Here is a 17,143-nt window from a genome sequence, read left to right on the forward strand (position 1 = left end):
CAGAGAACAGGCACAGTAAATCTACAAGCAACAGCAAAGTAGGCGTATCATGGATTATGAGGCTATGACAGAGAAGGGATTATGAAAAAATGGAGAAATTTGGAAGTGGAGGGGTGTTTTTCCTGAAACAATACCATCGTTATCAGAATTAGCCTGGAAGCTAGAAATGTCTAATGCATTTTAAACAAAGTTTTCAGAATTCCTTTCTTGGTTTATTTATCTGGATATTTGTTCCCAATCTTATGTGGAATCAGAGGCAGGCTGAAAAGCATAAGTGTGAATTTGTCTTAAAACAGCATGGAAGCAGGTCTCAATGCATTAATTGATGTCAAGTTGGCAAAGTGATCATCTGCAACACAAATATTGACAGCCGCCTTCAAACTTCATTGATATTTGCAAACCACATTATTGTTTTTTTAATTGTTATATAAAATACTACATCTATATGGCAATTCCATTGGCCACCAGAGATAAGTAATAACATGTAATAAAACATGATACTTTTGACAACTTTCAAATTTTATCACAAATGTTACAATAGAGATTTCTGTTAAATCCTGCAGTCATGCTATCTGAAGGAATCACAGTTTTTCTTTTTAAGAGGCAATATGCTAAGCCTCATGTTTATGGAGAGCACACAACTTGAAGCTGAAACAAGTAAAAAATCCCATACATTTATTGTTTTTAACAATTTCATAACGTTTAAAGAAATTGCATAATCTTGGAGAGCCCAATCTTTTACTTCAAGGTTGATAATAATGAAATGACAACAACCAGATGTTTAGAGAAACTGCAAAGGGAAATCTCAGCTGGGCCCTGACAAGACAAACAAAACCAATGATTAAAAAGACAGACATTTTTATAGCCACAACAGCTTCCTGCAGAGAACTATCTTGATCCTGGGCCAAATCCCAGAGTCCTGTAGGCTAGAGGCCTCTAACTCTATTTTGATTAAGACTTCCCTTGAGTAGGTTTCTTCTGCAGTGGTAGGTTATTTGCCTAAGTAATTAGCTCATATTTTGCGGATAATATTGTCATTCTTATTAGCTGTCAGTAAAACATCGCCATGTCTTAGCAGAGCTTTTTAAGGAAAGGAATCCCGCTCCTTATTTGAACCTTCGCTGCTCAGTTAGGCGCTCTCAAGAATAAAGGAGAGAGACCTGTATCAGCTGACGAGCTGGACCATGCTGCACTTTAGTACCCCTTCAAACGTTTGGTGCCCTCTAAAAAGAAATGTTTAGGTTTGATCTACCTCAGTATTTACCCTTGTTACACAAATATGCATTCAAAGAAGAGCTTGTAATTGTGAAATACATTCTTGGCCAAACGGGTCCAAAACTTCACTATGAACTCCAGGGATATCCTTTGTTCAGAGGGCAGTTTCTTTTCAGAGGGAGTATCTTGATGAATGTAACTCTGAGTGCATCCCTCCAACATTTAATCAAGTTCCCTAGGACCTCATACTGTAAGAGCTCATTTAAGTAAAAAAGGGGGAAAAAAAAAAAAAGAAAAAAAAGAGAAGACTTAAAAGATTCCTTAGTGACCAACCAAACAAAAAAGTACTCCTTACCTCTCTGCAACATATTAAAACAGCTCAGCAGATTTTTACCCTAAAAATAGAAATGTAAGGGGTTTTTATGATTTTTAGCAATCTTTTCAAAGACACAAATGGTGACTGAGGCTTACGCGTTTGGTAGCTATGCGGTTTAAAACAGCTTAAGTAACTCCTGGTCACCCATTCCTATCCTTACACTATCCACTAGGTTGTACAGAAAGAGCCGTGGACAGGGGAAGAAAATGCCTGCGCATTTAGTTATCACAGAGAAATTTTGGAGAGAGGGGAGAAATTTATAGCTATAAACTAATGAAAATTCATGCTCTATGTTACACCTTGTAAATGTAAATGAGTTACAACGTATTTGAGAATTAAATTGAGCATGGAAGCAATTAATAAGCATCCTCAGGCATCACAGTGACCCATTTGTGCAAAGTATTAAGAAAAAACATTTAATGGCGGATTCCCCAAATCCAGTCTTTTGAGTAAAACAAGACATTTGATTTCTGCTTCATGAGGAGGTTGGGAAAAGCATTTTAGGAAGAGCTAGAGACATTTATTTCAATGTTTGTTTGAAAAAATGAAAAACAAAGTTCAAAACTTCAAATGTCAGTTAAAACATAGAATGTGTAGATGTTTTAAACATTCAGATCTAAAGAATATTAGTTAATGTTAAATTTATCACAAACAATATAAACTGAACCTAAGTATTAATTCAGTGGGAAAAATGAAACGGACAGACAGCTCTGTAACCCAAAGGAAACAGGGAAATGTCCTGTACTTAAAGCAACAAATGAATATAATAAAGAAACTGGAAAAAAATCAGGGAAAACATCACTTAACTGTAGTAATCTTGGGTATTTTGGGCAGCCAGCATGCCTTGCTGCGTAACCGTCTGTCTACCTTGATGTACCTGACTTAGCCAATCTGCCACAGGAAAAAAAGAAGTTACATATATAATTTCATTTTCAGATTGTTAGTGGCATTCTCAAAGCTTATTTCATTCAAACATACTCTAGCGGAAATTTCTGCTCCCTCAAAAGCTTTATTTGTTTTCCTGGCCAGCCCCACGTTATTTTTTTAATACACTTAAGAACTGGAAAAAGTCTACTACATCTTGTTCCACTTTCAGAGCTGAAGTACATCCTTCCAAGGATTTTTCAGTTATTCTAAAACCGCATATTGAAACTTTTTCACTTTTTGCTGCAGGTGGTTCCAATCTCAGACCCCTGGCAAAAAGCCTTACGTGGCAAGCGTCCAAAATACTGGCTACCTGCAGACGCAAAATCCAATATTCCAACTTACTATCTTCGGAACACGTAATTTATCAATTGAGTTTTCCTACGTCAAACTTTTTACTAAAACCTACATTAGATTAGGAAAATGTTTTAGGGTTTGTTCAGTGGAGATGCACAGCTGGACCTGCTTGACTGTCACGCTTAGATTGGTGCGTGCGTGCTGATCTCAGCGTGGCTTGTTTCTCTTGGGTGAAGGAGCCCTGAGGAAAATAGCGTTTTGATGTCTTTGCAGGTATTTGCCTTCTTTCTACTTCAAGACTTGCTAGTTTCCTGCTTCTTTCAGCCACAGACCATCAACGTAAACACCCGTAGTTCAACACATCTCCTGACTGCTCCAAATGCACAGGCAGTTGGTATTTACTAGGTGAAGCACAGAAGTCCACCTGTGTGTTGTGTTTTAAAACATACATATTTCACAGTTATTTTTATTCCTAAAGAAACAGGAATTTTCTTTTTTGGAGCAGGAATGTCAAACTCCTATCTTGCTACCCTCCTGAATTTATGCATTTCAGTAGCAACTAAAAATTTCTCATTCTATCGCACTCCCCAAACAGGGGGCTTTCCTTCTGTTCCAGCTGGACATGGCAAAAATGAAAAATTACTCACCAATAGTGATGTGATTTAAAACAGCTGCATTCTCCCTGTCATTAATTTCATTTGAATTTGGTATCTGCAGAACATACACTGCATAAAGAGAAAACCACCCTGGTGAATTTTTATGGTTTCTTTTTTTTTTTAACTTTGCTTTTTACCTTAGGTCTAAGAAACAATGCATTTACAAAGAAGGAAGAAATCAAGTTTGGGATTAGCAGATGATAATTTTTTCAGTGGTAAACACAATCATTAGTCATCAGTCAGTAATATAAAACTTCACTGGTAAACCCTTGCTGCTATCAACATCTGAATTCCATTTACAAACTTAAATTTTCCCATCGCTAGCAATGCCAGTGCGGCTGGCTGTTTTCCTCCTCATTTAAGGAAAAAAATCACTTTTTATTCATAGCTTCTGCTTCCAGATTATATTTTTTGAAACAGCAAGTGAAAATTGCTATTATTATATTAAATAATTAAATAATACTTCGTCTAAGGCAGAGGCTGCGAAGCGCAATCAGGAATACAAATGCATAACTAGCGATAATGATGTTTGTTATTATCATCAGTGGCATAACCACAGAAGAGAATGCGGCCCTTTGCATTGCGTATGTATATGATTTATAGGTGACAGATAGACAGTTAAATGAAAACACTTCCCTCTAGCATGACGTGAAGTAGCTTGGTGCATTGTGTAAACCAGGAAGAATGACTGGTAACTCATGAAGACCATCAGAAGAAAATTAATGTGCTTGTTTAATGAACCGCAGAATAATAAATCACATTCTAGCAACATGGGTATCGCAGCAAGGGGGTCCATTTGGGAAGCACACTACTTACCAAATCCATGTGTGTTTTAAGATAAATAAATAAAATAACATTTCAAAGTACGCTGAAGATATAAATGTTAACAGAGTTAAATACATACTTATATTTTTGTTAAATAGGTTAACTACTAATAAAAAGCATGCATTATCCATTTTAACCATACTGTCTTCAGTATTCAGTCTGTACTGTACACAGTTAAAAGCTGTATGTTCCATCATTGCTAAATTATTCACAGTAAGTTCATTATTAAAGACATAATCTCAATAATAAGTTCATTATTAAAGATATAAACCATCTGAATTTATGCTAGGGAGAGATGTAGTCACTGATGATACGTCAGCTTGACAGCGCAGGAAACTTAGATGGCACCGATCCAGAAATGTACTTAAGCAAATGCACAGTTTTAAGCATTTATATAGTTGCTTTGATTGTACTTGGATCGTTCACAAACATAAAGTTAGAAATAGGCTTAAGCACTCCCTTAAGCAAAGCCCTCACACCTAGGCGGGCAGCTCCTGACATCAGTCTGTACTGCCGTGTCCACCCGCCGCTGTCCTGACTTCCAAGAAACCTCCTCAGAAGCTGTGAAGTTTATGGCAATTTAATCCTGATCCCTCCCCCTCAAAGCTATCCTCAAGGGATGAAACCTGGGCCAACTTCTGATGTAATTATGAGTCTCATAGAAGGGACATTAAAACCTAAACCTTCATCAAAAAGGCCTCTCAACAATTTTTGGACCTTGGAAGTCTCTTCCATCACTAAACATATCTTGTTGGGAGACGCAGCCACCAAAAACATGTTTGAATTGCAGCAATGGCACCAGCTACCGAACACGTTACTTTTTATTGATGACGGGTTTCAATCCCGCAACCGCATCAGTTCTCCCCGCCTTCCCCAAGAAAGCTAAAGGCTACTAGGCAAAGGTGGCAGCTAGACAACACTGCTAGCCACCAAAATAACCTTGCGGTTAAGACATCAAGACCTAATTACAACATCAATAACCTAATTATCCCTGCACCTGTAGATGGTAGCATTGAATCCTCGCCATGCTGCCAACCTACGGCGCCCGGCGGGTCTAAGCCGCGATGAAAGGCGGCAGATTCCACAGACGCAGGTAAAGGCAAAGACAACGGGGGCGGTTTGGGACGGAGACCACCTGCGCGGAGGCCAACCGCCTCCCAGCTCTGCAATGGCGAGCCGGGCTGCATCCCCCTCCAGCGGCGCCCCCAGCCCCGAGGTGCCTGGCAGGCAGGCCGGCCGGCCCTGGCTGCGGGGCAGCTCTGACAGGAGGCGGCTGCGAGGCGCCGGGCATCCCCCCCCGGGGCGGAGGGCGGCGGGGCGGCCGCCCCCTCGGAGCCCACCTGAGGAGATGGCGCCGCGGGGCCCTGAGGCAGCGCTGGGCCTCGAGCGGGGCCTGGGGAGGCCGGGCCGCGGGCCCCCCCTCCCGCAGCCCCCCCCGGGGCCGGGGCCAGCCCCGAGGCCCCACAGCCCCCCGGGGCGGCCGCGGCTGAGGGGGAAGGCGGGGGGCGCGCGCGCCCGCCCGCATCATTTGTGCTTCGGACAAACTTCGTCAGGGCCAGCGTCTGGGCTGCGCCCGCCTCCCGGTGACGTCACCGCGCCGCGCGCCAATCCCCGCACCGCCCTGCGGCCCAGAAGGAAATGACGTCACCGTATCCCTCCGCCGGCCAGGTCCCCTTTTTTTGTGTGTGTGTGTGTGTATGTGTGTGTGTGTGTCTGCGGGCGCCTCGCGCGTGTATCAGCCCGCCGGGCGCTCTTTTTTTTTTTCCCCTCTCTCTTCTGACGGGGGGGCGCGGGGGGGGAGACACACGCAAAGCACGGAGCCGCCCCCCGCGAGAACGTACAGAGGGAGAGCAGAAAAAGCGATAGTTCCTCCTCCTCCTCCTCCTCCTCCTCCTCAGCATCACGCTCGGGGTTCCCGCGGGCTCATGCCACCTGCCCTCCCCTGCCGGTCGCCTCGCCCGGAGAGCGGCGGAGCGCGGGGGGGGCGCGCGCGCGGGGCCCTTTAAGAGCGAGCGGCCGCGGCTGAGGCGGCGGCGGGAGAGCGCGGCGGCGAGGAAGGTGAGGTGCTGCGCGCCCGTTATGTGGGGGGCGGCGGCGGCGGCGGGGGGGGTTGTGTGTGGTGGGGGGGCGCCGTGCGCGGGCGGCGGTTGGTGACCGTTAGAACCGGTTCGAACCGCCCGGGTCTGGGGGAGAAGGAGGGAGGGGGGGTGGCGGCCGGGCCAGAGCGCGCCGTACACAAAGCGGCGGCGGCGGCGGCGGGAGGAGGGAGGGCTCGGGGCTGCCGAGGCGGGGGACGGGGAGGAGCCGCGGCGGCGGCTCCCGCTGGGCGGCGGAATGCCGCCCGGCCGCCGCTCGCCCGCCTGGGCTCTGAGGGGAGGCGGAGGGATCCGCGCACACCCCCCTCCGTCGGGGGGGGGGGGAGCGGGCGGTGAATCGGAACCGGCAGCTCCCTCCGCTCCCCCCCCCCCCCGCCGCCGCCGCGGCTGGGGACGCCGCACAAAACACCCCGGCGCCGAGCGGGGCCTCCCCCCGCCGCTCGCGGGGTCGCCATCCCCGGGGGAGGGGGCTGCCGCATCCTCCCCGTCTTGCCTCCCCCTCCTCCTTTTCCCATGGCTGGTGCTGGGTGGGCGGCCATGTTGGGCACGGGGATTATTTTTCTCTCTCTTTCTTAGCCGCCACAATCACTGAGGGTGGGATTTGCTTTACTTCACTGAGAAATGTCCTTTCTGCCCCTTTTTAAAGGAAGTTAACGGCGGGGGGAGTCTCTGCCCACCCCTTCAGAGGGCGAGAGTCCCCCCTTGGCCTGCACGTTCTCCACCTTCACAGAGTGGTTCCCCTCTCCGTTGCCTTCTTGTCTGAGGCCGAGGGGAGCTGGGCTTGCCAGCCTACCCCTTTCCTCAGCGGCTTCCCCGGGGCGGTGGGGTCTGCTTGCTCTGCCGCGCGCTTCTCCCTTCGGTGTCATCCTTTGGTGACAAGAAAGGTCTCACCGCCTTGGCGCCAGGCTCCCTGCCCACAGCCCCAGTGGAAGGGGCTCTTCCACTGTGTAGAGCTGTAGAGGCGAAAATGTTTTTATTTGTTTCCCTGAGCTTGCAGGCCCTCTCCTTATGCTTCCTCGCCTGCCCCCTCTCCTTACACTAACAAGAAATCTTGGATCGCTCGCTGCCCTTGGCCAGAGCTTTCTCCCCGACGAGCAGCGTGCCCCTGACATACCGGCTCGCCTGCCCCATTGCTGGATCAGGAATTCAGTTTAGCGAGTTCTTCTGGAGACGGACTGGGCTCCCTGAAAGGCTTATGCAGAATATCCCATGGCTGATTCTTCTGGCTACAGATATTAAAAATTAGGTATCGTCAAGATGTTTGCCCGGCCTTTGCTATGGTCCTGCTCTTCGCAGTGTCTGGGGAGCCCAGGCTGCTGCATTAGGGCATCCTCGCTCTCTGCTTCTTCCCCTTGACTGGGATGCGACAGAAAGCATGTGTGGAGATGAAGCAGAGGCATGAAGCCTGCTGCCCAACACCCTTGCAGGAAACACGCAACACATGACAACACACACAGCTTTATTTTTATTAACTTGGCAGCAGTTGCAGCTGTCACCAAGACATAACAAATGGGGCAGGAGTGAGTGATCGGAAGTGGGGGTAGAGGATGGGGGGGATCTGTTGCTTCTTTTGGGGAATACTTTGCAAGGATATACAAATTATGCATCTTCCCTACTCTGGTTCTCCGTGTATACTGTCTCATAGCTTCAGGTTGCTGCAGTTGTTAATTTTTATCCTTGAACGTGAAGCCAAGCTTACTGCATGCATGTCTTTTTTTCAGTCATATAATTATTAGCGTGCATAAGGCTGTCCTACGGGGCTGCCCACCCAGAGAGCTTGCTCTCCGCGGCCGCTTTAAGCTCTGTCTGGGTGCGGGGTTCTGCAAATGTTACTTACAGTTGGTCTCGTGTTTGTGGATATATACAGTTACGTTGTTTGTGTGCACCATCCCCACAGCTGCTTAGATACTGTCAGAGAACCTCCAACTGCCTTCGTGCGAGCAGACCTGCATCCACGTTGACATGAGTGGAGTGCTCCATGCTGTCTCCGCACAAAAGAGCCCATGGCAGAAACATTAGCTACAGACACGCTCTTGGACTCTAGAAGCTTCAAGGTAGCCCTATGCTCACAAAATACACAAAAAGTGTTAAGCCAGTCTCTAGAGACAAATAATCAGAAAGCGGTTTGTTTTCGTCACTCTGCAGTTCAAACTTTAAGGTAGATAACAATCATTATAATTGAGTGTGTAATAATAAATTTTAATTAGTAGGCATCACACACTTCAAAGCCTTTAATAAAACATATAGGACTTTAAATGATAGCATTCATAGGAAATGTAATATGCCTTTTGAAATTATTTCAGTACCCAGCAAAGTCAAGTCAACCACATCAGTCAACAGAAAGTAAATTTACCTTGGCCTGAAGGATGTAACTGTTGAACTCTGGCATTCAACTTGCGCAGTGCCTTTCACCTCCCCTCTTCTTTCGGAGGTGTTGCTCATGATGAATAGCCATATAAACAGTCATGCAAACATCATCCAATATGTATTTTCATCGCTTAGATTATATCAGTTTTAGGCTGTGCCAGTTAGTCATTAAAAGCCACTGAAGAGCATTATCTTTTTTTCAGGGCAGGGATTGCAGCGTGTCTTGACAGCAGAAACCTTTATCGTAGGATTCATTTGCATTTAATATAACCTCGTCAGGTGTCTAGGTTCTTAAAAAGTTAAGGTATATTCCTTGCCCTTAAGTACACATTATTGAAAGTAAGTGAGAAAATAAGTAACAAGACAGCAATTCTATGGAGGCTGCGTGTTCACCAAGGGAAGATGTAACGGAGAGAAGTAGTGGTCATTCAGAAGGAGAACTTGGACAAGAGAAGTTGATTTATGCATTAATTTCTGTCTTAGAGCGTGCATTGAATCATCTCCTCAAGCTTATTTGTAGGTCTCCTAAAGACAGACGCTCAATCTTATGTTTTGTGTTTTCTTTTCTGGACTGATGGGAGGGGAGAAGGTTGTTTTATAGTTGGGAGAAAGGATTGGGGTATTGATAGCATTATAACCATGCTGCAATTAAATCTTCAATAGCAAATCTAGACTGGCATAAAAACTGACAAACCTTTGGCAAGAAGGATGAAGAAAGTTTATACACTTGGTGCTAAAAATGTAATCTTCTGGGATGTAGTTTGTGCACAACCTACCTCCACCTTTCATTGCAGGGTAGCGCAGCCGCATTCCCTCGTCCCAGTGGAGTCAGTAGGATGCAGTTTGCCCTGGGTGTATTTCTTCCTTCCCCGTAAGCCTGATCGCCAGCCCACGGCATCTTCTCTCTAGGAGCTGTTGCAGAGATTCCCTGTGCAGATACATTGCAGGCACTTGCTCTTTGTTCTGGGGCTTCTTTGTGCCAGCTCTGTCCCAAACTGCTGTGCTGCCAGGTGTAGTGTGGGTGAATAAAGTGGAAGCTCTGTGCAAGAACTTGCAGGAGTCACCTTTGTGCTAAAATTTATCAGTCATAGACTTTTGGAAGATGCAAGGCCCATCGTTAAAGTTCATAAACTATTTCCTTGTCATTTCCTCAGCTTTCATTCACTCCTTCATTACTAATAGTCAACTGTGAGCATGGGTTCCCCATGGGAGTCAGTTGGGACTTTTTTCTTTAAAAAAGAAAAAAAATACTAGCATATTAATGCTATGTGCTAATACTTGGATTGATTCTCACTGCATATTCACTTGGGTTTTTACATTGTAAATTCACAAGAAGATGCATATTCTCTTTTGAAAATGTGACTAAGGCTTTAAATTAGGATTTGTGAAGGCTTGGTGATATCTTTTAAGACTAGGATATCTGTTATTTAAAATGACTGAATTTGCTACCCATTTTGTGACAGTCAGAGCGTAAACATATTTGCATCTGGAGTTCATTCCTATCCAGAGAAAGGCAATACAAACAGCTGAGGGGGAGTGAGAGGTAGGAGCGGAGGTTCCTGGGTCCTTCGCCGCTCTGTCAAAACTTCCCGCATTTGATCCGCGCAGGCCTGATGAATTCTGCCTTGCTTTTCCGTCAGTAAAGTACGTGGCTATATAGTACGTCGTGTTGGAGGGAGGACATTGTGAAATTCTGGGTAATAGTCTCTGTCCCTCTGGGATAAGTCTCTATCCCTCCCCTTTGTTCCATCTTGAAACAAAATTCAGCGTTTTGCTTTACCAGGTCACCTATATCATGGAGTTCGTATTTATTTCTGACCTGCTAGTATGCCCTTAAGACTGATGGTGTTGCAGATGATTTCACCCAGTAGGCAGAAATTGGGCCACCAGCGGTGGCCTGACAAGTACTGATTTATTTATACTTTTTTTTTTTAATTAAAAGCCTTAGAAAATGAAGCTTATATAGCAAGAGTAGTGCATCCCATCATCTGAATTTTGAAGAACACTGTGAACGAGTCATTAATTTGAAGTCCTTTTTAAAAAGAAGTGTGTGTATGTACAGCATATGTATGTCATAACTTGTTTGCTTTGTGTCAAATAATATCAAGCTGTGAATGAAACTGTAAATATATAACCACACATCTTTTAGAGATCACTTCAATGAGACACAGCTGCCTTATTCTGCAGCTGTCATGTAAAACCTGCTATCCACAGGTGCTTTAGATAATAGAAAACACTTGGGACCTGATTCTCTCTGCTTGCATCACTCTAAGTCAGTGAATTTACTGAGTTAAAACTTGCATTGTGGTAGCCGAGTCCTTTGTTTGCCACCTCACTTAGGTGGAGAAACTGGGCTAAGTGTTTATTTTGTTTATTTTGTTTATTGAGATGGTTTTGAAGACTGAAAGTGCCAGCGATCTTTTAAACCACAGTACAATGTTTTGTCCTTTCTACCTGTTCAGTCATTTTCTCTTGAGACAATAATGACAGTCTGCAGGGATTGTATCTGATGGCTTTCTAACTATGTGAAAGTGGTTCATTGATAAATAAACGGCATTGGATCTTAGACTCCAAATTTCAGTTGAAATTACAGGGGAGAATTTTTTTTTTTTTTTCAGTGAGGCATAGGAAAAAAGAAAAGGATTTCTCCTTTTCTCATGGCAGAGTATGCAAATAAAAAGCCTTTATTGTTGGATTTCCCCTGGTAATGGTGATCCCGTTCATCAGAGAATGTAATCAGGTGGCCGGCCTTTTAATACAAGAGTTTAATGGCTGTTGGCTTTTTTCCCCTCTATGGCAACAATGAGTATGAACCACATCAGCTGACAAAAAATAAAGGATCTATGTCTTGCCGTCGTGCCAGTTATTTGTGTAAGGCTAATAAATATTGGCTCTTCCCCTGAAGGTGGTCTCCCATTTTCCAGCTAAAGGGGAGAAAAAATACCTTTCGGTCTGAAAGGCTTTATTTCATGCAGTGTGTCTAGAACACTTTGTAATTTTTTTTTTTTGTAAATTTTTTTGGCATCCATATTTTTCAACCAAGCATCTGCCAACCGTGTGCTGAAAAGCTAAATGTAGAGTATTTATCATTAGGATTAATCATTTTATTGAGCAAAGGCTTCTTGCATACAAAAATATTCAAGATCAAAGCTTTGAAAAACAAAGCTGTTACATTATAGAAGAGAGGAGACATTTTCTTAGTTCAGTTGATATGAACAGATGAAATACTATGCGCATAATGTAAGTTAGTGTCAAAAGAAGCTTGTAACTACAGTCTCTTTAGCATTTTGTCTTTGCATCTTTTGAATAATTATGAGGTGTTGAATAATTATTTTTTTTTCTTCTTTAAACAATGTGTGCAAAGACTTCCTCTGTAGTTCTAACCTTCCTGGGCAGGCATATGTGCATGCTTTAATTAATAGAGCAGGTTATTTATCCTGACTATTTATAGACAGCCCATCACTATAGCATTAAGGCACTCTTACTTTCTGGCGTGGGGTAATATGATTCCAGACAAATAGTTACTGTTGTAAGCGCCACCGGTTTTGCCAGCGAAGAGAAGCTTTGTCCTAGAAGCTTCACAGAGGATTTTTTTCTAGATGTTTCTGTGAAAGATGAATATTGAAAATCATAAATATGTAGTTATTGGTCAATTGTAACAGCTGTCCATTCAAGATCTTTGTGTATATCCCATATGAGATTTTGCTTGTTTTTACTAAGATCTTGTAATTATAAAAAAGTTTATGTTAACAGGCAGAGAAAATACTATTTACGGCTCTTTGATTCTTGCTTTCCCCTGCTAAGCAGATCTCTGGCATAAACCTGTACATCAGAGCTTCATTTCTTGGAATCTATTTTCTTGCCATTTGTCATTCAGAAATTATTTTTGTTGTCCTTTTTTTTTTTTTAAAAAAAAAAAAACATAACAGGAGAAACAGGAGGAAGTTTGAGTTTGCGTTCAATGATGTGAACAAGGGCTGAGCATCTTGAGTTTTATTTCTGACTAAGCCACTCGCTGCTCGTAGAATCTTTGGCAAGTCACTTAATTTCACTGAACTCTGTTTCCCACCTTTGAGATAAGGTTAATAAAATTTTTTACACACCGCAGGTTTTATGTAAATGAAGAAGCTAGTAGTGTCTTTGAAGCATGCAGGTAATGGGTGCTATGGAGAATGTGAGCTTTTTCATGCTTAATGTAATACACTTGGTTAATTGTATATTAGGATTACTGTAATACTCTTTGCTTTCTTTTTTTTAAATATACTAATGTAATTTTATTTGACAAGTAAGAGACTTGATTAATTTTTTTTTATCAGTTGGCTATTTTTTCTCATTGATTACAAGACATTTTACTAAGACTAGTTTTAGGCTTATGTTTCTGTGAAAAGTTTAACGGACACATTTGAACAACTACTGCTTTATACAGTATTTATGAGCAGGAGTTTGGATGTGCTAGGTTGGGGTAATTTGGTTTATGTGCTTTATTTATTAGTAATGTTTTGTGTATTCAGCAAGATGAAGAGAGTTAACTGTTACAGGAGTATTTAATTGCTTCCTATAGCAAAAGCCTCGGTGTCAACAGCTAAAGTATACTTGCTGTTTTGTAGTAGTGCAAAAATATCTGGTAATATGTGTTTAGTTCATGAATTACACAATACTTTAGAAAAATGGAGCCTCAAATGTGCCCAGCAAGACATTTAATCCACCTTGCCTCCTTTATATTGTATATACCTTCTCTTACAGATCTGTCGGTTCCCAGGGGCATCCAGAACTGGAAATTTCATGAGTTCCTGGGCAGCCTGTTGCAGTGCTTCATCTTTATTCCTAGAAGGTTTTTTGGTGTCTAAGTTGGAATCTTCTGTCCTTCAATTTGAGCCCTTCATTTCTTGTTTCCATCACAGGTGTGGAGAACAGACCACTTTGCAATAGCCTTTCACATATCTGAAGATTATTGTGCTTCGGTAATGTCCTCTATAGATGGAAAAACTCCAGGGCATTCCATCTTTTCTTGAAGATCACATTTTCTAGCTCTCTTCTGGACTCTAGTTGGTTTAAGTCTATCTCAGTGTTGTGCTCCAGGCAGTGTTACAGCGTGCAAAGCACAGCCCCGTCATTTTGCATGCGGAACCGTTAAATGTCCCTTTGCTTGCTGATAACTTGCTAGTGGATCCACTGGCCAGCTGGGCAAGCCTGAGCTGTTACTGGATTTTTCTCATCTCAAAGTGCATGCTGGAAAGGTGTGGTAACCGCGAGGAGAACACAGCTATGGAGGTGTGCTTGCATCTCTGGACAGAATACCAAAGCAGAGCGCTTGGGGGACAGCTGGAAGAGGCAAGGTCATTTAAAGTTCCTGAGAGTGTACTTTTTAGGCTAGAAGTTGACTGAGAAGGATTTGAAACGGTGAGAAAAGGAAATTGGCTCTTGTTCTACCTCTGTTCAGAGAAACAGGATTCTTTATATTTCCCTTGTAAAACCACGATACTAGATAATATTTCTCTACTAAGAGTTTTTCCTGATAGCTGAACGAGCCCACGAACATCCTCAATTTGAGCAATCTCTTTAGGTCCCCCCAGCCCCTCTTAAGAGACTAAAAGAGGTGGTCTTGGTATGAGTGAGTTATTTGTGGGTTGGGTTGGACTTTGGGGGCTCTTTGTCTTTTAAAGGCCTTCATAAAGGAAGGGCAAATCCAATTTCGTAGAGATCAAAAGTGAAATTATACAGAAATGTTTTCGTTTACTGTATTATTTAAGATTCTGCGCTGTAAATACACAAAATTGTGAGGCTTGGGGGTAGCTATATTAAATAAATGTTTCAAATTGGCAGTATATGTGAATAGGCATAAACCAGTTTAGTTAAAAGTGCTACTGCTCTGTGTCCTCATAGGAGTAATGGCAGGACTAGTCGTTCAGAGTTGTGTGCGGGGTAAGACGAGTGACTTCGACTCTTTTATCGATATGAGTGTGGCGGAAGTGGGGAACAAAAGAAGATCAGCTACCGAACATGAGGGGTGCGATGGGCTTCCTTTAAATACCATTCTTTATGTTATTCTTAAAATGAATATTACTGTGCTTCAAAAGCATAATTGGGAAGTGAGAATTATGTGTATTAGCATAATCAGGCATAAAACTAAAATGAATATTTCTTAGTAAAACACCATCATGCGACTACATCACAGTATAAGCTCTGCGAACGCTTTTTACACAAATACAACACAGAAAAATTAGAGTCTGAGAGACTGCCTGTATCTAGGGGAAAACAATGGTATGTGTTGCTTCAAAAAAGGTGCTGGCAGTTTGAATTTGGCAAACAACAAGAAGTGGTTAAGATTCTTTTTTTTTTTTTTTTTTTTTTGAGGCTTACCTGGTTAAGAGAGTTACTTCGATCAGCATTTGTCGAAATTCTGTTTTGGCTTCATGTTGTATTGCAGGAAGTCCCTGATGATTATGCTTTTGCATTTTACAGCTAGTATGGCACAACACAAATAAAAATTAAAGACTGCATTTGCACAAGGTGGTTGCACCCACAGTCTGAGCAGCCGCTGCTGTAAATCCTAGCTTTAGACTGATTTACAAACTGAAGTTTATAGCAGACTGAGCGTTTGTTTGGCCAGAATTACGACTGTGTTGGGATAAGAAGGGTAGACATAGCTTAATGATACAAGACTTATAATTTAATTGCTCTGTGGTTACTTAATCCAGCTTATATTTTAAAGCTACGTATCTTCCAGTTTTTCAGCAGTGAGCTAATAAATGTTATTCCCTGTTTAAGCCTTCTGGTCATCACTGTTTTCTATGGCTATTGAAAACACAGATTGTCTGCACATGAGTTGGATTATTTTCTTGCTTGTCCCCTATTATAAGCTGTTTATTTTGGCCAGTTTGTCTCAGAACATTTCTCGTCAGATTTTTATGGCTGTCAAATGGTAGTAGAGATGACAAAACACAATCATAACGTCTCTTTTGCCACCAAAATGTAATCAAGAAGAGCAAAATCCCTTCTAGACATCTTGATTCCCATTCACTTACCGTACAGGACTGCTACTTGTTCTGCTCCCAGCCTTTCTGGTGGTTGATAGTAGAGGGGAAGAATCGGTTCTTTTTTACTCTAACCCAGGTGGGAAATTAGGAAATTCAGTTTTTGTGGTGTCTTGTTTCCTATAATAATCCTTATTTCCTTTAAAAATGCAATTGAGCCTCTAGAATTCGTCATATTGGTTGAAGACTCCTGAGTGTATTATTAAGGAGAATTAAAATTTTGCACAAGCATCACTTATAAGTGAAGTTTAGAAACAGCCAAATCCTGAAACAGTGCGAAATTAGGTCAGGGAGAAAGATCCTTTAGGCAGCTTGGCTTAATGGCTTGTAAGTTGTCAAAGTGTGATTGGAAATGTGCGTCTATTGATTAGATCTCAGTAATAGTCGTGAAAATCAGCTTTTTGGAGACCTTTGGTGGCAACTCTCCCACCTTCTGAGAAGAGATCTCCTGTAAGACACTTGAGACTGTTGATAATTGTGAATCATCTTGCTCTCAATTCTGGCTTGATGGTCTGAATGTTAATTGAACTCTTAACTTTAAACACATACAGATTTATACATCACTGAGGTCTAGATTAGGTGCAGTCCCAGGAGAAAATACTTGGCTTTCACTGTAGGCAGATACGTAAAAACTTGTGTTCTGTGTGCAGTCGTGCTCAGGAAAGCAAACAAAGTGGGAAGATAGGTAAATAGTGGAGCAAAAAGTAACACTGCGAATTATAACATTATAACGTTGTTACATTAGCAGTGATACACCCCCTGCTTATGTAACTGCCTTTGTTTTTGCTTCCCTGTCTCACAAAGACGTAGCCAAAATAGAAGTTCTAGAGACTGGTGGCAAGAAGGAGAGAGACTTACTCATGAGGAGAGACAAAACAGGCTGGAATGGTCTGTGGTGTCTTTTCTCTGAATAAATATGGTAATGGTTATACCCAGTAACGAGTAGTGCGGAAAAGGTAAATTGGGTACTTTACTCCGGAGATCACGAGAACATTCGTTGGAGTTGAAAGACAATAGCTATGTATCTGATCCTAGAAAATCCCTTTACTTCTTTTTTTTTCTTTGAACTAGTTCATAATTGTCTTGTCATATTCCCTGCTACAAGGAAGATGAGGAGCCAGGGCTGGGGGAGCGTGCAGGGGTTTGGGTACATGCGGGTTTGATTGGAGGGGTCGGCTGAGGTTAGCTGAGGACTGTTCGCACATTTGTGCACGCATTTTTTACTCATTTAAGCTTGGATATTCAATCTCTGTCATGTGTGTTGGCAGTAATCCTAGAATATTCAAAACCATGAACAGAACAAAACCCAAGATTCTTCCTTCCTGCAGTCACAGTTATTAATTTATTTAAAGG

General features: G+C 42.9%; 1 protein-coding gene and 1 long non-coding RNA gene across 6 annotated transcripts in view; one reads left to right on the forward strand and one right to left on the reverse strand.

Moving 5' to 3' along the window:
• Positions 1 to 190: 190 nt before the first annotated feature.
• Positions 191 to 5,504, reverse strand: LOC142094237 (uncharacterized). The gene is made up of 2 exons (XR_012677627.1): positions 2,399 to 5,504; positions 191 to 1,610 (listed from the first exon to the last, which is right to left on the reverse strand). It is a non-coding gene; the product is annotated as an uncharacterized LOC142094237 (long non-coding RNA).
• Positions 5,505 to 5,957: 453 nt separating this feature from the next.
• POGZ (pogo transposable element derived with ZNF domain) overlaps positions 5,958 to 17,143 on the forward strand; it is a 39,230-nt gene continuing 28,044 nt past the window's right edge. Inside the window, exons 1-2 of one of the 5 annotated variants that reach the window (XM_075176075.1) lie at positions 5,958 to 6,351; positions 8,287 to 8,443. Coding sequence is in view for 1 of the 5 variants with exons in the window: in XM_075176078.1 (XP_075032179.1) it covers positions 13,539 to 13,657 (119 nt within the window). In the remaining 4 variants the exon portion in view is untranslated. Of the gene's footprint in view, positions 6,352 to 8,286; positions 8,444 to 13,486; positions 13,658 to 17,143 lie in introns of those variants that run through there. The other 4 variants (XM_075176074.1, XM_075176079.1, XM_075176080.1 and 1 more) reach the window with 4 other exon arrangements.

Source organism: Calonectris borealis, chromosome 29 (assembly GCF_964195595.1).
Source record: "Calonectris borealis chromosome 29, bCalBor7.hap1.2, whole genome shotgun sequence".
Taxonomy (NCBI): Eukaryota; Metazoa; Chordata; class Aves; order Procellariiformes; family Procellariidae; genus Calonectris; species Calonectris borealis.